Source organism: Toxotes jaculatrix, chromosome 20 (assembly GCF_017976425.1).
Source record: "Toxotes jaculatrix isolate fToxJac2 chromosome 20, fToxJac2.pri, whole genome shotgun sequence".
Lineage (NCBI taxonomy): Eukaryota > Metazoa > Chordata > Actinopteri > Toxotidae > Toxotes > Toxotes jaculatrix.
The window spans coordinates 1070168-1094996 of record NC_054413.1 but is presented as its reverse complement, the minus strand read 5'-3'; the positions used below and the strand labels follow the sequence as shown (position 1 = coordinate 1094996).

The 24829-nt window shown below is 44.3% G+C and overlaps 2 protein-coding genes and 3 non-coding genes across 8 annotated transcripts in view; 2 read left to right on the top strand and 3 right to left on the bottom strand.

Annotated features, from left to right (window-relative positions):
* The window catches only part of LOC121200363 (protein NLRC3-like), a 567821-nt gene that overhangs the window by 187066 nt on the left and 355926 nt on the right, over positions 1-24829 (top strand). The window lies entirely within an intron of this gene.
* unm_hu7910 (un-named hu7910) lies at positions 708-22283 on the top strand. 4 transcript variants are annotated; one of them, XM_041065648.1, is made up of 25 exons: positions 2690-3376; positions 3467-3532; positions 4963-5151; positions 6523-6567; positions 7259-7327; positions 14903-14956; positions 15498-15608; positions 16210-16245; positions 16547-16591; positions 16714-16743; positions 16830-16862; positions 17107-17142; positions 17255-17338; positions 18007-18048; positions 18208-18293; positions 18388-18474; positions 18560-18710; positions 19273-19409; positions 19533-19631; positions 19714-19803; positions 19983-20120; positions 20235-20370; positions 20514-20605; positions 21429-21562; positions 21792-22283. In XM_041065648.1, the coding sequence occupies exons 1-25, from the start codon at positions 3214-3216 to the stop codon at positions 21940-21942; spliced, it is 2304 nt and encodes a 767-aa protein (XP_040921582.1). In that variant the 5' UTR covers positions 2690-3213; the 3' UTR covers positions 21943-22283. The 4 variants fall into 4 exon arrangements, with proteins under 4 accessions (XP_040921585.1, XP_040921582.1, XP_040921583.1 ...); XM_041065651.1 differs by lacking the exons at positions 2690-3376; positions 3467-3532 and adding an exon at positions 708-903; XM_041065649.1 differs by lacking the exon at positions 16210-16245 and having other exon boundaries at positions 2691-3376.
* Positions 17758-17831, bottom strand: trnai-aau. Its single transcript has one exon. It is a non-coding gene; the product is annotated as a tRNA-Ile (tRNA).
* trnai-aau lies at positions 18836-18909 on the bottom strand. Its single transcript has one exon. It is a non-coding gene; the product is annotated as a tRNA-Ile (tRNA).
* Positions 19092-19165, bottom strand: trnai-aau. Its single transcript has one exon. It is a non-coding gene; the product is annotated as a tRNA-Ile (tRNA).

The window sequence follows — 24829 nt, the reverse complement described above, 5'->3', positions numbered from 1 at the left end:
GGACACGTCAGTCAAACTGTCTTATGAGAAGAAGGAATGGAAGCGAGGACACACACCTGAGTATGTTACCTGACGAAAAACCAGTTTGGACCCAGCTTGTCTTTCTGTGTGAGTGCAGAAGAAACAACACTCTATTGTATGTTTGAGTCTCAGCTTATTGTAAATGCAGCAGCGCCACCTGCTGCTCAAACCAACAAACTACCAGCTGAAGTCAAATCTCTCCATCTGTTAAATCACGTCTGACATGATTAATATTGTCGGTTACTAATCACACGCACGTCTCTAAACATTACAAAAAATGAAAAAGTGAAAGCTGGAAAGCCTGAGAGACATAAAAATAAACAGGAAAAAAATAGAACTTTAAGGTTCCCCAAACCTCCATTAGATTTTGCTGCTCTGTTTTCTTATTCATTCTATAATTCACATGAAAACCCTGCCTGTAGGCATGATCTATACAAATAAAGTTTATTAAAATGATAATAATTGATCTCCGCCCCTGATGTTTAAAACTCCTCTTCCCCTTCTGCCACGTTTTTGCTCCTTTCCAGAGAGAGAGGCTACACTGGGAAGCTGTACGGTGATAGGATTGGTCCAAAATCAGTAGAGCCCGCCTTTAGTCCCGCCCATACCCTGATTCTCAGGCTTTGATTGGTGGAATGCAAACTCAATCACGGTTACTATGGACTTTGGCTTTACTGGTATCCAAGTGAGGACGTGATTGTGGTCAGCTCGTAGTTTCATCAATGAGAGCGGAGAACAGAAGGCGAGCCGGGGCGTCCACTTCGTTCATGTTTTTCACATAATTACAGCTAAGTTAGCTTCTTAGTTCGTAGCCGCATAACTGAAAAACCCACACTGAGGCCATGGCCCAGAAAAAGAACCCCAAAACCCACTCCAAAAAAGGTCAGTAACGTTACTCTTTCATTGGCAGAGTTCGCGACGCGCTTCTACGTATTTTAGCCAAATTTTCAGTTCATATTCTGGAATTTAAAATCTTCCCTATACGCAAAACTGCCGCTCCAGCAAAACAAAACCGAAGATGTTCTGGGAATTGTAGGGATACATTTTTCATTGCAGCTAGCATACCGACACAATATGCAGCACAGACTACAGTCTTCACAGCTGGTTTACCCGTGGTTCCCACGGTCTTCTTCTAGCAAAAGTGCGCTCTGCTGGGCGTTGCGGAGCAGTCTTAACCAACACTCAAACTTCAAATTTTCTTAAAGTAATTATAGTTTGTGCATTTTTACTATGCCGAATTGGGTAGCTGTGTTTATACGTTCGTTTCAGTATCCTAATCCGTTTTTTCTCAAGTGATTGTCCTCCCTTTAAATAATAGCATATTTAACTCGAAAAATTTTGAATGGAGCCTGGTTTGACGTTCGTGGCTAGTTTAGCAATTTTTTGCTAGCTGTCAAAGTATCCAAAATATAGAGGACCTAAGCTGTCTAACTTAACCAAATGATCAAGTTTAACATAATGGATGCTCTGTGTGAGAACTAGCTTGCCTGTCCCGTGGTATCATGGAAGTGGCCCTGTAACTGATAGTAAGCTAACCTAGCTTCCAGGAGTGATAGCTCGCTAACAGCAGCTAACACATTACATTTTAAGGTAGTTGTTGAGATTCCTGTGATACTCCTGTGTTTTTAACCTGTTTATTCCACTATCATAACATTGCTCAATCGTTATAATTAGTTAATAAAACAAGGGAAAATATATTCTTGTTGTTGTGATTGTGTGGTAGTCTTCAGTTCAGTGACCTTATACTTGTTTGCATTTACATCAGATGTGGTGCGATATTTGCACAGAATCCTAATCAAATAAATCAGCTGATATGTGATATCATATATCACATATCAGCTGATCAGCTATTTCAAGAAACGATGCCAAATATTCTCTGGTTTCAACTTCTCCAATTTGAGCATTTCTTGCTTTTCACTTTTCAATGACATCAAATTCAGAAACCTTAGCTTTTGGACTGTTGGTGGGACAAAACCAGCAGAAGTGTAAAGTTACCAAGCACATTTACTCAGGTATTGTACTTTTGAGTATTTCTGTTTCCTGCAACTTTTCAGAGAGAAATATTGAACTTTTTAGTCTCGCATTTATTTCCTAACTTTAGTTGCGAGTTACTTTACAGATTAAGATTATTACAAAATATAAACAATAAAATCATGATGCATCATTATAGGTTAATATATGATAGAACTATTAATGAAGAGTCACGTTCATGTTACCCAGCAGTATATAAAATAAATAAGCCCCACCTTTACCAGCTGCTGCACTGAAGTGATGAACACACTGAGGCAAGAATAATTAGAATCCAACAATATAATATAATATAATATAATATAATATAATATAATATAATATATACACTATTCTAAGTTTATTTTGATGCTATTCCTTTTGTACTTTTCCATAAGTCAGACTTCCTGCTTCTTTCCTTAGTGACGTATCCCACAGCTGAGAGAGACAGTACCACACACAGCAGTGTGTGGTACAGTGTGTGTGTGTGTGTGTGTGTGTGTGTGTGTGTGTGTGTGTGTGTGTGTGTGTGAACAACAAGTGTCAAGGTTATTTGTTGGGTTATTCTGTCCTCTCTGGCATCTGACACACACACTGAGAGTCCCTGGGTTTGTCAGCTCTAATAATAGTGTGGATCAGGTTCTGGATGGCCAGTAGACTGCAGCCCATCACAATCACTGGTCTGCTGGGAGGAGGAGGAGGAGGAGGGGCTCTTTCTTTCTCCTACAGTAAAGTTCACTCCTTTTCTTTTTGCCATTATCTGTTTGCCCGTTTGGATGATCAGTAGTTTGGAACATTTGTTTTTTCGGATTGTTTTTATCACTTTTCATTACTTCACTGCTGTTTTACTTTTACTTTTCAAACTTCTTTTGTGTGTAGTTTTCTTAAAGAACTTAATAACCTTTCTAAAAAGCTTTAAATAGTTTTGGGGCTGTCAGATCTGTAACTTTCTTCATTCATTTCATTCTGTCATCCTTTTTTCTTATCGTCTTTCAGTTTGGTTTTATCGTGAACTTTGCAGGTTTCTCACATTCATACTGTAAAACAAATATTTTTATTTTTATTTTTTCTGTGACCCACTATAAATCACTAGCTGAGAGGGTTTGTCTGCAGTTGTCCTGGTCTGGCTTTGTTCTGGCTTTGCTTAGTCCTGTTTTTGGGCTCAGCTGAGACCTGAGAAGGTCCATGCAGCGCTACCGCCATTATGGGGTCTCCTACACCTCCTCCTCGCCCTCCTCAGCTCCTGTACAGGAGGTCCATGCTGAGGAGGTGTACACTGAAGATGAGGTGTATGAAGAGGAGGAGCCACTGATAGAGGAGGGAGTGCAGGCTGTGGCCCAGGAGACAGGTAGGATTGGTTCATGATGACAATGAGGTTCGAACTGCTTTGGTTCAGTTTGCGTTTGGTTCTTATCTGTCCTGGTCTGGGCTCGGTTAGAAGGTGTTAATGAGGAGGAGGTCCCGCGGACGGAGGAGGAAGGAACACCTGCTGTCTGTGAGACAGGTAGGAAAGGTTAATGAGCTTGGTCTGGCATGGATTGGTCTGGTTTGGCATGATTAGTGGAGAGTTTGTAAGAAGTAAAACTCAGTGGTACATTGCTGAATATCTGTGGGACTGTGTTTTCCATTGGCCTGGTTTGATTTGGTTTGACCTTGTAGAGTGTGCAGCATGCTTTGAGTGCAAACTTAATACATCCTGTAGCTGACTTTCACAGTAAAAGCCCTCCAGTGAGGAGCGTTGTGTATGACTTTTACTTGTTATGAACCAGCCTTTAATTTAATTTAAGTGAAACTGGATCTAGGAAAAATCTGCTGCTTCCAGGAACAGTTTTTATCTCTGCAGGCTTCTTATCCAAGCACCTTTCTAACACAGCGGGTCATCTTTTGTACTGAAGCTTTAACCAGGAGAGTTTGAAGCTTGAAACTGTGAGAAAATTTCCTGCACTTTTCCCTCTAATCTTTCTCAGTATCCGCCTAAAATGGCTGCTGTACAGCTGTATTGGTTCATATCCTATTGCTTGCATTAACGCTACTTTAAATAAACCCTTCCAGACAGTACACGTGTTGTTAGCAGTTGTATAATGGCCATTAAAACCCTTGAAAATGTCTCCGACAGTGCTTGTTGCGTCTCAGCTGTCCCTGTAATCACAGCAGAGAAACCTTTCTCCAGCTACAGTGCTTTTAGAGAGACCTCAGCCTCAGATCTCAGTCCTGAGTACTGGAGGATGAGCAGTTGTTCTCCACTCTGTCACTGCTCTCTCTCTCTCTCTCTCTCTCTCTCTCTCTCTCTCTCTCTCTCTCTCTCTCTCTCTCTCTCTCTCTCTCTCTCTCTCTCTCTCTCTCTCTCTGCCAGGGTTATGTTGACCCTATGTCTCTCGCTCTATTCCTGGGTCGGCCTGCCCTTTTCAGCTCCTGTTATCTGTTTCTCCCCTCTGGGCCACCGCTTCCCATGAACCTTTTTAAAAGTACCTTTCTCAGGCGTTTTAATGGGTTCGTGAAAATGTATTAATACCCTGAGTTTGTGAGTTTGCATTTATCACTTTATATCCTGCAGGAAACCATCTGATGCAGAGATGTGTTGATAAAGCACAAGTTTGATAATGAAAGAGTTCAGATCAGTTTCTTTACAAGTGATGACTGAAAAAGCTCCGTACTTCTCCGAACTAGACATTTAAAACCAGTGAGAGGGTCCTGAATGGACAAGCTGCTCTGAATCCTTTAGTCCACTGAAAGACTGAAACTCTCATTACCTGAGAAATTGTTAACGTATACACGTTAAAACAAAAGGTTTTAAAATATCTCTGTTATCTCTCAGTGTATATATTTTATATGTTTCGTGCTGTTGGTTCGTTAACTCTCAGATAAAACTAACCACAGGTTAGAAACTACACTGGAACTAACTTGAACATCATTTTCTCTGTCTGACATCCTCAGAGGCCAAGACACTGCCAGTGGAAAGCAAGAATGGAAAGAGGACAGAAGGAGGAGGAGGAGGAGGAGGAGACGCAGGGGCAGGTCCCAAATACTCCATGTTTACCTGGTTTGTGGTCCTGGCTCTGCTGGGAGTGTGGAGCTCTGTGGCCGTCGTCTACTTCGACATCGTGGACTATGACAGCGTCATTGGTAAGTAAGAAGACGGGTTTAGTCACCATGTAATATGATGTGGTTTTAATGTGCAGCTTAATCACAGGGGACGCTGTGTCCTCAGTGAGTACAGCACATGTTCTGAGCACACATTTGTGGACAGGATGGGAAGAACTGGAAGAACAACCCTCATTCCGACTTGGTCACGCGTTATTCCAAGGTGATAGCCCGAGTGCTAACCTCGGCACAAGAGTCTAAATTATCTTATGTTGTGTTATGTACTTGTAGTTGAACCAACTCCAATAAAATAAGCTGAACGGACTGTGTTGGTGTTACAAGTGGAAAATCGCCACATGTTCGACTTGGAAATAAGTGGGAATCTGACCTGGTTGGTTTTCCCACTCGGCTGCTTGTAATCACAGTTTAAATGATATAACCTGAAGGTGCCATTAGCTGTGACAGTGACAGTGAGCCAGCGTGCACTGTATCAGGAGTGGTGCATGGTATTTATTACCTGCTGTCTCCTGACACCTCTGAACCCTGACACCAGGTCTTGAGCAGCCCTTTGAGGGTAACTCAGACACTCAGACGCTGCACTGAAAGTTTCAAAATGATGGTTGTCAGACAGGAACATGCCTCCATCTTTATGTGGTTACGACTTCCTCTCCGATACAGACACACACAGAAAAAAAAGTGTCTGTGCTTGTCATGAGACACGTTTATATCTTATCTGAAACCTAATCTTGCATTGATCACCTGCTTCATGTTTGAGGCTTAATGGCTGCGACTCCCTGTTAAAGAGAACTGTGTCAGCTGGGGCTACGGTGTGAAACAAGGAGAAGATGGTGACCACTGTAAACCAGACAGTTTTATAAAATATAAATAAGGAAACACAGATGAATCTGACACAAGTTCTTAAGAAGTTACCACATCCCTGTGTAAGAGCCTTTCACAAATAAGGTCCATTGTTTCTGAGCCTGGGTTGTGATAATAACAATTCTGTATATTCATCCTATATTTAGTGATGTTCTGTTGTAATTTGCTGCAGGCAGGACACGCTCCTCTGGCAGAAGGAAAGTGTGTTTAAACCTTTGCTCTTCTGTTTCACACCTGCAGCAGCTGGAAGTCTTTTACTGTGAGGGCTCCGTCTAATTCTTGGCAGTATTTGAAACACTGCAGAGACAGAAATGCACATATTTAAAAGATAAAGTGACGCATCACGCAGCTCTGTCTGTAATTGCTTTGTACTAATTCATTCCTCTTTCACTGCAAACAAAGGTGAAGATTCACCCTAATGGCTTCTCCGTCTTCATGCTCCGTCTCTCCCTCTGTTCTCTCCCTCTGTTCTCTCTCTCTGTTCTCTCTCTCTGTTCTCTCTCTCTGTTCTCTCTCTGTTCTCTCTGCATGCAGCCAGAGCTAAGGAGTTTCATATGAACTTTTCTGAAGTTTTACAAGGTACCGTGTCATGATTTACACATGTATTAATGTGACTGTATTGTCACGTATTTATCCGAACATCTTATTACTCAGTGCATGTGAATACACTGAACCAGTTCAACCAGTTCCACCAGTACACCAGCAACAGATGCATTCTGACATGTGGTAGTTCACACCTTTAGTGTGACAGACCTTGTGGCCTTTCACCACATCCTTCCTCATTCTGCAGCTTCACTGTTGCAAATGAACACATCACACACTTTGACATCCTCCTGTGTGTTATATATATATATATATATATATCATATGCTGTGTGCTGTGTCTCATCAGTAGAGTTCTGCTTGTTAGCCTGAGCCATGTTACTGTGTAAAGTTTGGGTTATTTTCAGGTGGAGTTTATTATAAATCTTATCATGCACAGTATATTCAGAGTGTGAGCTCTGTGTAGGTGAGGGGTCCAGGATAATATCACCTTTATTTCAAGCATCTTTGCAGCTTTTATTTCAGAAAGGCTTTCATGGCTTCTCATGATCTCAGAACAATGTGCCAGTTTGTCAGAATATAAGAAACAAATAGACCCAATAGAAAAAAAATACTTAATCTGTCAATCACAAAGTAAAATGTGTTATTTAAGAGCTCATTGGTACTGACACAGTTTATATTCTGTGTTCATGTCACTCAGCCCGCCTTCCCTCCTCTTCCTCCTGCAGGTAAACTGACGGCCTACGACGCAGACGGAGACGGAGACTTTGACGTGGAAGATGCCAAAGTTCTGCTCGGCAAGTCCACTTAAATTCTTCTGTTTGCTGTGTGCCTGTTGTCTGTCTGAAACGCCTGATGTGGTTTACACGTGCCAGTGCCTCGGTTAACTCTGAACCCTGCAGCAGCGAGCGAGGTCAGGCAGAGCTGTGTGTCACAGGCGTCAGTGGTATGCACAGCTTTATGAAAACACAATTGGTGGTGTGACTGTGAACACTCAGGAAGTGTAAGAGTGGAACCTCGCTTTTTTTTTTTTTTTGCTTAACAGATTAACTGCAAGTACACGTTCACACTGTGCTGGTTGTTAGGGAGCAGTACTGCTTGTGAGGATCAGTGTGAATCAGTCACACTGTTCATTCCTATTTCTTATTGATTTTTAATGCATTTGCATTGTAATTACCATACCTATAACGGCAATGGCAGCTGATAAGATCCGTGGGAAGGATATAATCTAGTGGGAAACTGTCACTGATGTTTTGTAAAAGCTTGACATCAGTGTATTATAAGTTAGAGGTCCTGAGGGACAGCAGCATATTACATAAAACCAAAAAAGACAGCCGTCCCATTCCTTCTCATAAAGCAGACAGGAAGTCAGCGAATGCCTGGCGAGACTGAGACAGGAAGTTAAGGCTTATTTAATGTCAATCTGCGACTTTAACTCACTATCTTTCTCTTTGTCCTGTATCATCACTCTTTATTTTTTGCCCCGTTTTTGTTACGGTTGTTCTCCATTCCTTCCTACCATCCTTTGTTTCTTCCCTACTCTTCCTTCCTGCCTTTCATCCTTCCTTTCCTTCCTTGATGCCTTCTTTTTCTCGTACTTTCTTTCTCATTTCTTTTTCTCTCACCTCCTTTCCTTTATTCTTTTTCCCTTTCATCCTCCCTTCCCTTTGTGCTTCGCCTTTGTCTCTACCTCCCCTTCTTTTCCTTCCCTTTTCATCTCCACCTCTTCTCCCATCTTGTCTGTTTTTCGCCTTCCCTCTTTTTCTCTCTCCCTCTCTCTTTCGTCAGGCTTGACCAAAGATGGCGGCGGTAGTGTGAATGCTGAGTCGCTTGAGGAAGTTCTTGATATTTTAGCAGAGGAGGGCTCTGATTGGATCTATGGCTTCTTCACCTTCCTCTATGACGTAGTGTCCTCGCCCATAGAGCGAGGTGAGGCAGAGGAGGAGGAGGGGAAGGAGGCGGCGGCAGCGGCTGAGAGGCAGGAGGAGGGCGGGACAACCTCCTCCTCTGATGAGGAGGTCAAAGGGGTCATACTGGACCTCCAGAACCAATAGGAGGACAGGAAGCAGAGCTTCAGCCAGTAGCAAGGCTCCCTGGTCCCGCTGCTAATCGATGAGGACCAGGCTGGGACGTACCGTAGCCCAGTCCGGTCCTGGAGGAGGATGGCAGTGTGTATGTTGTGTTGCGGGGGACCTAAATGTCTGGTTTCCACTGCAGGTCCAAACTGGGTGGACTGGCCTCACAGTCCTTTAAACTCAAATTTAAAAAGCCTAAAACCATTGATTTGTCTCCACAACACAGCAGATTAGCTAAGTAATATAGTATGGGCCTGTATCGCCTTATCACACTGACATCCGTGGATATGATGGTTATTTTAATTACATACATTAAAAGATAAATATACAGGAACCACAAACAAACGTGACTGAATCAGTTTTCAGATGGATTTCCAGCTGCTGCCTGTTTCATCAGCATGAAACTGAGATGTTAGTCATTCCGTCCCACTGAACTTTTAGTTCTGTTTTTTCCTTTTTTCTTGAACTTCTTAAATCTGATTTTATGTGCTTGCTGTGTGGAGGTGCAGCTGTGAGCATTTTTAAAACACAGTTTGTGTCGTTTGAGATTCTCTAAAATCAGCAGTGGCCCTGCAGCCTGGTAGCTCTCGCCTTGATCGCCGATGAATCTTTAAAGTGTTGATGAAAAGCGCTGAGAGACCGAGCGACAAATGACCATCAACCGCCAAACGAATGCAGGCAGATCTCCGCTGTCCTGCAGCGACCGTGGCGGATTAACAGCCTCTGTTTGGAGAGCCGGTTTCGTTTAACCGGTGCAGCTGGCTCGGAAATGAAACCGCTCAGATTCAGTGTTGGTGACGGGTAAAGAAAAAGGAGCTGTACGAGCTGCGTGTGATGAAGCTGTGTTGATATGATGATGTTCTGCTGTGATCTGTAACATTAATATGACTCACTGTATGTTAATGATACTAACACTTTTTTTTGCCTGTACTAATGTTCACACTGATAAATGATATTATCGTATTTCTGATATTGGCAGCTTCGTCTGTCATCGTTTACCTTCAGTTTGTTGGATTACATTCTCATTTCTCTGTCTTAAGCTACCATCGATATTGAAGTACACAGCGATCCTTTAAAAGTACAAATTAAAATGAATCCTGATTCACATCATGTGCTGACAGCACAGTGTAATTACACTTTGTTTGTTTACACAATGGTTGTAATGAAAAAAAAAAGAGCTGCAGCTCAGAGTACAGGTTCACTTTAGCGTTGAGCTGTTAGCCTCTGTCACACACATCTACGTACGTCTCGACACAGTTTATTGGACTGGTGTCCGCTAACATCAAACAGCTCTGGTATTTCTCTTTAACTTTCTTTGCTGTGTGTTGGTTCAGATGAGAAGAAGTTAAAAGGTCCTGTTCTCAGGAGAGACCGACTGAGGAAAGGTACTGTACACTGAGTGTGTGTGTGTGTGTGTGTGTCCACCACTCACACTCAGCTGATAGCTCCTCTGTCTGTCTCTGAAACCTGTAGAGGACAAGAAAGAGGTGAAGAAGAAAGGTAAAAGTAAAGGTATGGTCCCTGTGTCTCTGCATGACTCTGTTCGATGCTTCGTAACTCAGCGAGCCGAGAAAGGCATGAACTCTGCCGGGGTTGTGGGTTCACTTCCCCCCTCGGGAAATTGGTGGGACGACCTTTATTTAAGTGCTGAGTGGAGTGTTTTAGTTTGTTTTCGCTCATGTAAACGTGTGACAGCGATTCACGATGCATTCTGCACGTGTGTCACACTTCAGGGATGCACACACAGCGGGTAACATTGGATAACATCCACTCAGTGGCTCATCATCGGGCAGTTCAGTAACCTGCAGGATAAATCAACAAACATCACAAAGTTCCTCTTGTTGTAATTACTTCTTCTTTGCTTGTTGTGGAAGAAGTAAAGTAAAAGGTCCAGGTGTGCAGGTGTTCAGGTGTCCAGGTGTGCAGGTGTGCAGCGGTCTGACAGAGCCGTGGTCAGGACACGTGATTGAACCTGAGCTGCTCACAGCTTTAAGTGTGAGTCTGTGAGCCTGCAGCTGAATTTGTCTGCTCATCTCCACTCGTTTTTAGGCTTGATCATGTTTTGGCATCGCTCTTTGTGGTTTGCCTGCTGTGATGGTTTGTTATTAGCATGTTGATTTTTCCTTCCATACCAAACACATATGCGTGTCTCATCCTAGAAGAGAAGACATTGGAGGCCCCCTCTCCAGAGATTAAAGGTAGTTTGATCCCTCTGTGTGTGGGTTTGTGCATTAACCCCTTGTTATTGTTGACCTGTGTTGATGTGAATTTGATAATACGCAGCTCACCGTCCGAACGAACGTTCTTACATCTGACATTTATCTCAGCCTCTTTGTGACGGAGCTTGAATCTGAGCTGACAGGCTGTTTGTTCCCCTCTGTGTTAGACGAGACTGAAGGGGAGACGGCTGCCAGAGAGAACAGGACCCGAGGTGCTAAACTCTGCATGTTCAGCTTTAAGGCTTTCTTCTTTTTTTTTGTCAGAGTAGATGTTGGTTTAACGACTGGAAGTCCAGTGATCTTTCATGCAGTTTTATGAGATAGTAATGTGAACTAGCAGCAGAATCCTTACATTACTAAAAATACTGATAATAGATTACTTCCTATATCAAGTAAAATGACTAAAGAATTACTCCTTACAGCTGACAGCTATACATACATATAATATTTAACCACCTCCCACCTTTGGCCGAGCATTACGACAGGCTCAGAGTTGCATGGAGCTCTGATATAACTTCTGAACACCCTGATCTTTGGTGGGCTGTAGAAATGGATTGTGTCCTGGCATCTCCAGTGTGATGATTGGCTGCATTTCTAACACCTTGGTTGCTGTGGATCGATGCTCGAGTCAGCACGTGTCACTCAAGCTTTTTTTTTAATGGCGCTTCAGTTAAAATCCTGCCTTTAACCTCAAACTTCAGATCGTCCCGTCCGAGGCTTCGGGCTCCGCTCGGCTCTGAAAGAAGAGCTGAGGATGATCCACGAGAAAATGGAGGCCAAGAGGGTCGCTCGCATCGCTCTGGCCGAGATCAGGGCCTTCCTCGCTGAAGAGGAGGAGGAGAAGGAGGCGGCCTGGGCGTTGAAGATGAAGATGCTGGAGGCTGCCCAGGAGCAACTGAGAGAGGAGAGGGAGAGAGAGGAGGCGAGGAGGGAGGCAGAGAGAATGGAGAAGGAGAAAAAAGAAAAGGAGAAGACAGAGAAAGAAAGGATGGAGAAGGAGAAGGCTGAAAAGGAAAGGGTGGAGAAGGAGAAGGCAGAGAAAGAAAGGATTGAAAAGGAGAAGGCCGAGAAAGAAAGGATGGAGAAGGAGAAGGCAGAGAAAGAAAGGATGGAGAAGGAGAAGGCAGAGAAAGAAAGGATTGAAAAGGAGAAGGCCGAGAAAGAAAGGATGGAGAAGGAGAAGGCAGAGAAAGAAAGGATGGAGAAGGAGAAAGCAGAGAAAGAGAGGATAGAGAGAGAGGCCAAAGAGAAAGCTGAGAGGGAGAGGCTGGCACAAGAAAGGGCAGAAAAAGAGAGACAAGAGATGGAGAGACTCGCCAAAGAGAAGGCGGCCAGAGAAGAGAGGGAACGACTGGAGAGAGAGATGATTGAGAAGGAAAGGATGGAGAGGGAACGACTGGCCAAGGAGCAAGAGAGGGCAGCCAGAGAAAAGGAGGAGAAGGAACGACTGGAGAAAGAAAGACTGACAAGGGAGAGGGCTGAAAAGGAGAGGATAGAGAGGGAACGCATTGCCAAAGAAAAAGAGAGAATAGCTAAGGCGAAGGAGAAGATGGAGAGAGAGAAGGCGGAGCAAGAACGATTAGAGAAGGAAAGGCTTGAGAAAGAAAAGATTGCCAAAGAGAAGGCAGAGAAAGAGAGACTGGAAAGGGAACGCATCGCTAAGGAAAAAGAGAGGATTGCCAAAGAGAAGGAAAGACTTGAGAAAGAAAGGATTGCCAAAGAAAAAGCGGAGAAAGAGAGGCTGGAAAGGGAACGCATCGCTAAAGAAAAAGAGAGGATGGCAAGGGAGAAGGAGAGGATGGAGAGAGAGAAGGCAGAAAAGGAGAAGCAAGAGAAAGAACGAATTGCCAGAGAAAGAGCAGAAGAAGAAAGGCTGGAGCGAGAACGCATTACTAAGGAAAGAGAGAGAATCGCCAGAGAAAAAGAAAAGGCAGAAAAACAAAGACTGGAAAAGGAAAGACTTGCCAAAGAGAAGGAAAGGATGGAAAGAGCAGCGAGAGAGAAGGAAGAGAGGGAAAGGATGGAGAGGGAGCGCATTGCCAGGGAAAGAGCAAGAGCTGCTCAGGAGAAGGAGAGATTAGAGAAAGAAAAGGTGGCGAGGGAAAGAGCAGAAAAAGAGAGGGCAGCAAAAGAAGAGAGGGAGAGGATGGAGAGAGAGCGGATGGCAAAGGAAAGAGAGAGAACTGCCCGGGAGAAGGAGAAAGAGAGGATTGAACGGGAGAGACTAGAAAACCAAAGACTGGAGAGAGAGAAAGCAGCGAAGGAAAAGCCGGAGAAGGCTGAAAAGGAGAGAGCAGCCCGGGAGAAGGAGCTGATAGAGAGGCAGAGGCTCGCCAGAGAAAAAGCTCTGCGGGACAAGATGGAGGCAGAGAGGCTGGCGAAGGAGAGAGCAGGCAGACAACACAACGCCGTGAAGGCTGACGTGAACCGGCAAGAAATTCTGGAGAGGAAACCAAACGTTTCCTCGAAAGCTCCGACGTCAGAGGTCAAACCCGAGAAGACGGCTGTGGGCAGGAGGAAGAAATGATTCTGTGGGACAAAGTTACTGTCTCATAAATGGTGCTAGAACTATGGAGAGTTAAAGGATGCATGCAAGAGGACAGTGTCTTTGCCTGTAAAGACAAAAAATACAGTGAAAAATACCAAACTGTGAGTTTTTATTTCCGAGCAGATGAATCCTCACGTCACTTAGTCAGGAAACAGATTAACGAGGGATTTTAAAGAGTGGGTCAGTGCTGAGCTTCGGGTCGGTTTCACCAGCGTCACTGCTGCGTGTGGTTGGTCAGACGGGTGCTTTACCGCACCTGTAACCGTGACGTCACGGCGTACTGACACACCCTTCAGTAACCACGAAGTCACCGTGGTGTCCTGATATTCTGCTGGTGCAGAGTTGAACAGTTTTTAATTCCGAGCTCTTACAAATGATCCGAAGCAGCAGGTGAAGTGATTCTTCAGCAACTTCTCACGTTGATTTTCACCTTTTAATGCAACTTTTGGTGTGATGTGCTTTTCTTTTATACTTTAAACGTGACCGTCTGTCCTTGTAATCCCAGACAGTGAAGGCTGATAACGTGTTACGTGCCACAGACACTGCACATGTGCCTGGACTTTACTGTCTCTACCAGAGGTTATAGTGAGTTTGAGTCCTGGTGTTATTTAAAACCTCAGTGTTGAAAAGGACAAGAGTCAGCAGGAGTCCAGTTACAGAACCTAACTTAGAGTGATACTCGAGATGTACTGTGACTTTTTTCTTTCTCATTTTTATGACGATCATCTGTTGGTTTTTTTTTAATCAGATCTCGTTGGCGTGTTGTAAAGAGCAGAGCTGGGATAAAGGATAAAGGGTAAAGGGTAAAGGGTAAAGGATGGGATGGGGGGGTAGTTTTTAAAACACTTGGGTGGAAACAGAAACCAGCTGTTTCTCCTTTACACGCTGGAAACTAAAGCACAGGACTTCATGGCCATTTTCCTTCTGTTATTCAGTCCAAAGCAGCATCACCACCAACACTGAAACACATTCACTTTTCCTTCAAACTGTGGGAAAGGATTTGCTTAATAAATGTTGGCTTTCACGTGGAGATGTGTTTGTCTTCCTTCTTGGTGTAGTAGAAACGTCAGGTGGTTTCATGTGCAGAGAGATTGTCCTCGTTTTAACGTCGACGTGCTGCTGAGGTCGGACACGAATGCACAGAGAATGAGTGCACTCCTCCACTCGGTCCTATCTCTCTCGGCCACAGCTTCCTCCTCCGCTGGCTCGAACACTCGGCGCTCCGGCCTTATTTCCTCCCACAGGAGTGTTATCAGGGAGCTGTAACTCCTGACGTCCTCACTGACCCGGCCGCCGGTGTGGGGCTGAGCAGAGAACACTGAGGCACTGTTACACGTCGCTGTAAACCCACATCAGTTTCACGTTATTCTCTCACATTGTGATTTTCCTCCTCCTGCTGTTTCTGACTGACAGTTTAGTTCATTAAGTTTTGACAGTTAATATGAAATGTGATTGGTTCCTGCTTCAGTGGCGGCGCTGACAGGAGGTGACAGGTGTGTCTGATTTTTTTACTTTTTAACTGCTGAACAGGGCTGAAAGTGTCAGAGAGACCAGATGTGGGAGATTCACCTGAGGAGAAAACAGGTGAGGACACGCACACACACACACGCACGCACACACACACACACACACACACTGTATTAGGTGTCCTCTGGGTCTGCTCTCTGTTGTCGGCCAGACAAACGAGCTGACACTGACCCCGATACCTGAGAAAACCACACCTAATCCCACCTGTGAATTCAGACGGGTGTGTTTGCCTCACCTGTCCTCTGCTGAGCGTAACACTGATCCCAGCTCAGCGTCTGTGTTACAGACGGCAGCTTCACCGGCAGCTTCACACAGACACACTGAGGCTTTATATCAGCTCCACCCTGCTTCACGTCGTCTGACACCATGCTGTGTGTGGATGTCTGGGATTTGAACATGTGATATGTACATCACAGTAACTGATGAGACAATCAGCAAATCAAAATCATTTATTGTCATTTATAAGTAAAAATACCAAACGTTTACTGCTTTCTGATTTTATTTCCTGTGAACAGTTTAATGAAATTAGAAAAACTGAGGAGAAAAAAAACTAAAATTTCAATGTTTTATTTCTTCTCTCCATCCTCCCTCTTCCAAGTTTTAAAACCTGAAGAAAGCAGCGAACATGTGGCTGAAACACCCAGTCGACCAGCTGCAGAGCCGACAGAGTCCACGTCACCTGAAACCCCGACCGAAGAGACCGAATCAGGTGTGTGTGCTGGACTCTAAAGACGAACGATGTACGGCACAAAAAATACCCTGGGGTCAGAGTTCCCTTAAGGTTTTACTTTACAACAGCAGGAACTTAGAGACGACTGCAGAATTAGATGGAATAGATTCCCAAAGTCAGTATAAATATATAACATCAAAATCATATCACATTTTAAATGGGTTCTTTAAGAACAGTGGTTTTGCTGGAGCCGTGAAGCTCTTTGCTTTTCTCTGTGTGTCTGGAGTCAACACAGATAAACACAGGAAAACAGTAAATAAATGAAATGTAGAGCTGTCCTCCTGTTTGTGCTCTCTGTAGCTGATTAAGCACAGCAGCAGCAGCTGAGCACTGATTCATACTCAGGTGCCAGGATGAGGTTTTCTGCTCCATCCTACCTGTTGTACCTCAGATCCCTTCTTTCCTGTACCAGCAGGGATTTAGCTGACTCTTGTGCTGATGCTAAACTTGTGGCCTGTGATGTCTGAATGCACATGTTACCTTTCACTGCCCTCGCTGTGATGGGACGGTGATCAGCTGAATGCCTGACGTGTTGATGCGATGAAGGTAACATTATGGCTTCTGTCTGTGTCTGATCCAGTCTCTGGATCTCAGGATGTGGAGTCTGAAATCCAAGGTTGGTCCCACCTTCACTGTGGCTGAGAACCTGCTGCATGTTCATTGTGCTTCCACACCTGGTTGTTTGGGTATTTGACTCGTTGCAGTCACAGCTTCACACCTGCTCTCTGTTTCCTGGAGTCTCAAACTTTGCCTGATGCTTAGTTAACAGAAACACTGTCCGTCCTGAGTTCCCTCTTCTTTCTTCCTCATCCTCGTCCTCACCTTCCACCTGCTCGCACATGTCCTGTCTACCTGCTGCAGGACCGTTGATCAGTGTTAGTGTGGATGGTTTAACTTGTGTGTTTTGGTGTCTCCAGCTGCTGTCCCTCTCCCTCCTTTGGTGGAAGACGACTTTGTACCAGGTCAGTTAAACACAATCTTTGTCAGCTTAATTATTAAAAGTCCCTCAAATGATGCTGACGATGGTGGTAAAATTAAATTTAGGAGTTGTGGTCATTAGATTCTGATTCTGTGTCCACTGCAGATGATCCTCGAGACAGCGTGGATCCATATGGTCAGTAAAATCTTCTGCTGTCACTAAATCTACATAATTTAACAGAATCATTTGCTCCTCATGGTGTTTTTTTCTCCTTACTTCAGAGGATGAACCCGACACAATCGACGCCACCGGTGGTGAGATTTTTAATGTTTACATGACATTATCTGCAGTAGCAGTCGTAGTAACAGTAGCATAAGAAGCAGTAATCATAGTAACCACAGCAGTACCAGCAGAGTTAGTGTCGTAGTACTGGTACCGATAATTAAAAGTTCCAAGATTCAAAATGTTATGTTGCTGTTTGGTGCCAAAAATAAATGAACATGTAAAGAAAAACCTTGAAAAAACAGCTGACGATGTTTTCTGTGTTTCCTGAGGCAGTTTTAGTGAAAGAGCCGCCGCCAGAGGAGAGTGTAGGTAGGTGAGAGGCTTCTTATGTCCTGGAAGAGCTCCGACGTTGGTTCTGGAAAGTTATGGAAAAGTCATGGAGCTAATAAACTTCACTGAAGTATTGTCTGTCTCCTGTCAGAGTCCACTGTAGAAGCAGAGCAACAGTCTGGACCACCAGCAGACCCAGAACCACAGGCTCAGACGACCATCCCAGAGGCCGAGGGTGAGCGCACACACACACACACACACACACACACACACACACACACACACACACAGTACTTCTATAGGATTTAACACAGAAAAACGTGCTCATCTGTCAGAAAAACCTTGTGGTCAGCAGTGAGATGGGTTCATTTCCAGACTGTGGATGATTTTGATGACCTCCTGACCTTCCCTCTATCACCATCAGAGCAAAACATCTACATGTGCTCAAGAAATATCCAAAGCAGCCTGTAGGTGGCAGTGCACAGGATCTACAGTTCAGCTGCTGACATGCTGGTGCTGAGAGAGACGGATCTGTGGTAAATTAAACCACAGCACCGAAGCCTGCAGCAGCCAACATGTACTGTTAGTGTCTTCGAAGAGAAGCTGAACCTCCTCACACATTCAGATATTATATTTTATAAATTAAAATCAGTCTGGCCCGTACGGGGATCGAACCCGCGACCTTGGCGTTATTAGCACCACGCTCTAACCAACTGAGCTAACCGGCCACATTGGCAGGGGTGTACATATATTCACACCAGACCAGAAAAAAATATGCTTACGTGTACTCGTGCCTCAGGGGTCACGTTTCCATTCCTTTCCTTTACACGGCTGTTGTGAAACCAAACTCTTGTCAATATTTGAAATATTAAATTTGAGTCTGTTGTTTCACCTTTGTTATAGGAACAACAGAGAAACAGCCTGAGGAGAAGCTCAGAGAAAAAGGTAAAAAAAAAAAAAAAACAGACTTAAACAGATGAACAGTGTGTGGCTGCTGCTGTTTCACAGAGCGTCTTGTATTTTATTCCTCTGATGTTCTTCTTCTTTTCTTTTTTAAATTTGTTCCTCTCTTGTCCTCTCATCATTTCTTTCTCTCTCCTCCAGCAAAGAAGAAGAAACCGAAGTTACTGAACAAGTTCGATAAAACCATCAAAGCTGAGATCGACGCAGCAGAAAAGCTTCGCAAGAAGGTACAGACACGTCACGGACACCTGTCTGCTTCAGTGCAGATTTACATACCCGGTCATGTCTGTGGATGATGCATGTCCTCCCTCTGTGTGTCAGGGTAAGGTGGAGGAAGCATTAAGAGCCTTTGAGTCGCTGGTGCAGCAGTATCCACAGAGCCCCCGCGCTCGCTATGGAAAAGCCCAGGTACCGTACTAATGTACAACACTGCAGCACAGGGAGGTGGTGCTGTGTCCAGAGGCTGCGTTACTGATGATAAGATGACTTGCAGGCGGAGGACAACCTGTCTGAGAAGCTGCGTAGTAACGACATGCTGCAGAGAGCCATCGACAGCTACAGAGAGGCAGCCGAGCTTCCGGACGTGACCTCTGACCTTCTGAAAGCTGCGCTGAAGAGACGAGCTGAGAGACAGCAGTTCCTGGGTAACACATATGCTACAGCTGTTACAGCCTGGCAGTCATTGTAGATGGAAGGTTTATTAAGCTAAGATCTAAATAAGTATGTTTCAATACTGGTTAAGTCCCTGAGCGATGACTTAAAATCAGTGTGGCCCGTACGGGGATCGAACCCGCGACCTTGGCGTTATTAGCACCACGCTCTAACCAACTGAGCTAACCGGCCACATGGATGTGTGTTCACCCGTGACCTGAGTCGTCAGTGTGATTACATCTCCTGACTGACAGAATGAAAGAATGTCAGATACATGTTTATACTGTCGATGTGCAGAGTTCAGGGTTTGTAGTGACACTACAGGTGCTTCAGCCAAAGGATCTAATTTTGTAAGCGATGACTTAAAAACAGTTTGGCCCGTACGGGGATCGAACCCGCGACCTTGGCGTTATTAGCACCACGCTCTAACCAACTGAGCTAACCGGCCCTATGGGTGGCGTGTCACTGAGGGTCCTGAGAGGGTCGCGGCTCTGCAGGAGGCTCGTTAGGTTCATGGGTTTTTTTTTAATGTATTATTTTCTCTCTGTGGCTCAGGTCGGATGCGAGGGTCTCTGGCGACTCTTCAGAGGCTGGTTCAGATCTTTCCAGAAGATATCAGTCTGAAGAACGACTTGGGCGTCGCCCACCTGTTGCTAGGGGATAACAAGGGGGCGAAGAAGGTCTATGAAGAGGTGCGTGTACGCTGCCAGCTTGGTTGAACTCACCTGTCCTTTCATGTTTCAGTGTTAGGGTTTCAGTGGTGTTGTCCCTTGTCACTGATTGGTTGTCTGTCCTCTGGGCTCCGCCTCCTCCAGGTTCTGGCAGTGGCCCCAAGTGATGGCTTCGCTAAAGTTCACTATGGCTTCATCCTGAAGTCGCAGAACAAGATTGCAGAGAGTATACCGTACCTGAAGGTAGACAAACCCCTTCAGTCGCCACATCGTTCGTCTGTTTTTAGGGGATGAGAGTTCTCACTTCCTTCCTGTCTCTCTGCAGGAGGGTTTGGAGTCAGGTGAACCAGGGACGGATGACGGGCGGTTTTACTTCCACCTGGGAGACGCTCTGCAGAGGGTCGGAGACGACAGCGTGAGTAACACACACCGTGCCTTCTTACTGCATAGACCTGCAGTATTATCTTCTGGCCACAAGGTGGCGCCAAATCGATTAGAACTCAGGATGGATCCAGCTGTCCAGATCTAACCGTACTCTCTTGTTATATGAAGAGCAGGTAAATACAGTGTTCTTCTGTGTGTTTGTGTCTTCAGGCGTATCACTGGTACGAGCGGGGTCACCAACGTGGCCACTTTGCCTCGGTCTGGCAGAGATCTCTGTACAACGTGGACGGACTGAAGGCTCAGCCCTGGTGGACGCCTAAAGAGACCGGATACACTGATCTGGTCAAGGTACGGTGTCAGACTGTGAGAGCATTGGTATGAGTCAGATGTTTAAAGTTTCATTTGTGTGTGTGTGTGTGTGTGTGTGTGTGTGTGTGTGTGTGTGTGTGTGTGTGTGTGCAGATGCTGGAGAGGAACTGGAGGACGATCAGGGACGAGGCTCTGGCTGTGATGGACCGAAACACTGGAATGTTCGTACCTGAGGAGGAAAACCTGAGAGAGAAAGGAGAGTGGGGCCAATACACACTGTGGCAACAAGGTACACACTCAAATACACACACACACACAGAAATATGGAAGTACAGCGAAAAGCTAAAGCTCCTCGAAGCCGGACTCACATTCACACACATTCCATGAACACACTCGTCCAAAAAGCTGATTCTGATTCTGACGTGTGTTCAGGGAGGAAAGTCGGAAATTCCTGTCAGGGCGTCCCGAAGACCTGCGCCCTGCTGGAGAGATACCCCGAGGCTACGGGCTGCAAGAGAGGACAGGTGCACACACTCGCACACGTAACATGTCGACATTCGGACGATTTCGTTACTAAAAATATTGAAGGACTCTCCCCTGCATCTTGTTCTGGTTTAAAAACCCAAATCTGGGCTTTTACCCTCTGAACCTTTCAAATTAAATGTCTTAACCCTGTTAAACCTACGGGAGCGCCGGCGATCTTTAAGGGGTTTAAACCGACGGGAGCGCCGGCGATCTCTTTTGCATATCAATTTTTAAATGCCGATAAAACTGCAACCACATAAGATAGAGCAATAATTCTTTTTGCATATTAAACCGGAGGAGTAACACTTACATATCAAACTTTAAACATGTCTCAGAGAGCTGTTCTCTTCCACGAGTGGGTGTGCAGAAAACCAGTAAAAAGTCGCAAAAAATCCATAAACAGCGCACACAATAAAACTAGTATAATCCAGATAGCGGGTGTTCGTTTTGTTTTTGTCTTAGTTTATAAATTTGAGTGTATCTCAAAGACTAGCCAGTGAATACACTCAAATTTATTGTGGTTTAAAGTTATTTTGTGCAACTTTTTTATATTTCTAATTTTGAGGGATACAGCTAAGACATCTCTGTATTTAGAAAAATATGTGGCACCACAGCAGGTAAAAATGTAAAATATTTTCTGGAGGATTTGGTTCTATGGCAGGTTTAAAAGGGTTAAAATAACTTGTGTGATTATGGGGTCACGTTATCAGAGGCAGGCAGCAAAAATTAGAACGACAAGTGAGTGATAATCTGACTGTGTGAAGTCAGCTGGTTTTAATCTGCCTCTCTTTCCCATACGCATATGTGTGTGTGTGTGTTCAGATTAAGTTCTCAGTGATGCAGCCAGGTACCCACGTGTGGCCTCACACTGGTCCCACTAACTGCAGACTGAGGATGCACCTCGGCCTCGTCATCCCCAAACAGGGCTGCAGGATCCGCTGCACCGACCAGACCAGGTACTGGACTCACCTGCACCTTCACCCGCCTCCTCCTCCGTTTGCTTTCCTCCCATGGTCCTTATTTTCGTATTTTCGTAAACTATAACCAACTGGTCATTTACATGTACTGTACATCGCTGAGGTTGGTCAGTAGGACATCCGTATGTAGGTCCTTCAGTAGGTTGGTAGGTGGTTGGTAACGGTTTCTACCCACCTACCTTTCACATTCTTCTTCTCTCTGTCACAGGGAGTGGGAGGAGGGTAAGGTGCTCATTTTCGACGACTCCTTTGAACACGAGGTTTGGCAGGAAGCCGACTCTTACCGCCTCATCTTCATCGTGGACGTCTGGCACCCGGAGTTAACGCAGCACCAGCGCCAGACTCTGAGCCCGATTTAGATCAGCCCGGACTCACCGAGGACCAGGGAACGAATGTGGACTGCAAACCTGGTAAGAATCTTGAATGATTCTTCCTCTGTGGATAAAACTGCTAAAGTCACTGACTGCCTGAATCTGAGAAGGACCAGAAGGAAAGTTTGACGGACGGACTGGCAGGATTTTTTTTTTGTTTGTTGCTTTTTTTGTGGATAAACTACTAAAACTGCAGAAGACGAAGGACATTAAAAATGAAATGTGCATTTTTTCTGGGTAATACTACTGACTTGGCAACCTTTCACCAAAAAAAAACAAACGGCACACATGCGGTACTTGTTTTACCCTGTTTGGACCGGGTGCACGTCCCCACGGCCCGGGAAGTCCTGCGAGCGCTGTGGAGTCAGAATGGACTTTGTAGCTGCAGAAATGTATGTTGAAAAGTTGAGTGTCATTTCCCAAAGGTACCGAAGTTACTGAGTCTCAAACCAAAACCAGCTCTCTGGTGTTACATGTCAAGTTTGGTCAGTGTGTTGGAGTGGAAACACTAAAACCTAGAACGGATGGAGGAACATGTGACGCCGCCTCCGTCATCACTCATACACGGTTTCGATAATGCAGTGGAAACGTTGTTGTTCTCTGAAATATCAGAAGCTGTCATTTAGCTTTTCTTCAGTTTATCCTGCCGAATTTTCAGCTTCACTTTTTCATCACTTTTGCACAGTAAAAGGACTCACACCAAGCTACAGAAGATGATTTATATTTATATAAAAAATACAGAAAAACCTGCAACCACAGAAAGAAAGTGTGTGTTTGTTTCTTCAGCTTCCAGCTTCGTTCTCAATGAGACGCCGGCGTCCGTTTGTCCCACCGCGCTCTGAACTGCTCATCCTTCATTTTGTCACATAATGTGTGGCGGTAAAACATTTCAGCAGAAGGAGAGATGCTGAAGTGAAAAAGGTGAAAATGTCCACAGAAACCTTTCAGACATGAATCCTGCAGCATAATCCAGTTCTCACGAGTCATGTTGTGGTTCTTGTTTCTTTGTGGACAATAAAAACGGATTAAAGCACCGAGGAAAATTCAGAAACTGACAAAACAACATTTAGTGTTGGTGTGATCTTCACCAGCAGCTGTCACTGAACTGCTTCTCAGTGGACCTGCTGGTGAGTTGTTTTCTGCGTCAGTGCAACCTGAGCGCGCTGGAATCTGACATGATGGTGAAAGTGCCTTCGATTTTCGTTTATTAACACTGAAGCTTTTTTATCAGTTCGTCATGTTAAATCCGAAACACGTGGTTCAGTCAACTTTGCATGGAATTCCAAAATAAAACTCGCACTGTGAAATGGAACACGACACAACCACACTGGTGTAAATGTTTACTTCTATACATTCATTGACAGGAAGTACATTACATTACAGTCGAGTGGAGATCAGATCACTGTTCAGTGTAGCCCTGATGATGAGTCAAACACACTGCAAAAAATTACCACAAACTTGCCAAGTCACTCTTAGTTTTTACAAATAATCCGTGTTATGATATTTTTTAAAGTGAAATCATCAACCTGCACTTTTTCTTTACTTTGTCCACAAATATGATTTGAATCAGATTTATTTCTGTTGCAGGACGTGAAGATAATTTAACTTCAAATATCTCGGGGTAAGACCGGCTGCTGTGGCACGTTTTTGCAGTGTAATAATACTGATAACAATAATATACAATCTTCAAATAAGTTAAACTCAATAAAAACAATCGTTCCCTTCACTGGTTAAAGAGGTTAAAGGTGATCGTCCATCCTGTGGCTTCTTTTATCAGAGAGAAGATTTCACCCTGGTAGAGCAGTGTTCAGTCATCAGGTTATAGTGTCAGTGGCTGCTTTTATTTTGAAATGCTTGTGCAAAGTTGGTCTAATTTGACACGATTTTCTTGTGATTCTACCAAAGTGAACTTTCCTCCTCGTCATCGCTCCTTTCTTTCATGGCTGATGTGTGTGCACGTCTCCGCCGCCGTCAGATTTCTTTCTGTCTCAGATTTCGGGGACGTTAACGTCACCAAGGTTTTTCCAAAAGTTACGAAACGATTTGGCTGAAATCAAAGTATTTTGATTCGTGTGTCGGGTTAAATACTCCAGCACGTGGATAAAGAATTTCAGAACCACACAGTTACCTGAAACTGACTGCAGATTTCGATTTTAGATTCACAACTCAGAAAACACTGAACATAAAGACTGTGTTTCACCAGCAAGGATTATCTTTAAACTGGGATTAAATCGTGTTTTGTCTTATCAAACCAAAATTAAACACGATTAATATGAAACTAGGAGCTAAAAGAGGCTGAAAGGCTCTCAGGTGTTGTTGTGAGTGAGATCGTTCATTTTACAGTCACGTCATTGTTCATTTAGAAAAACTGTTTTCGTTGTTGCAGCTTTGACTTTTACATTTTGTTTTCTCCAAACTTTTTAAACTCACCATTCATTAACTTTCACTAACTCTCGTTTCATTGTTAAAATTAATTTTATTCTGAAGGAGTAAAACAAAATGTTCAGTTAATCCACATCCAACTGCTTTAACATCTAAATCTGTGTTTATCATTTTGAACCCGGATTTAATAAACTCAGATTAAACTCAACCCTAATTTAAATGAATCCTTGTTGGTGCCACCAGCTCTGAATGATTTTTGATTATAGGTTTGATTGTTATTGTTTTGCCTGAAGTCTTCTTCTGTAACACGGTGTCACTGGGATCGTCGGCTCTCTGAGGTTTAAATAAAGTTTCACCACATCACTTTCCTCTTTCATCATGTTCGAACCTCGAGTTTTTAGCGTGTGACTCGGCTCATAGTTCACGGAGACACGTTCCCGCTTGTTTCTGACAGAATTCACAAAGCTAGAAACGCACAGTCGTGCAGAAGACG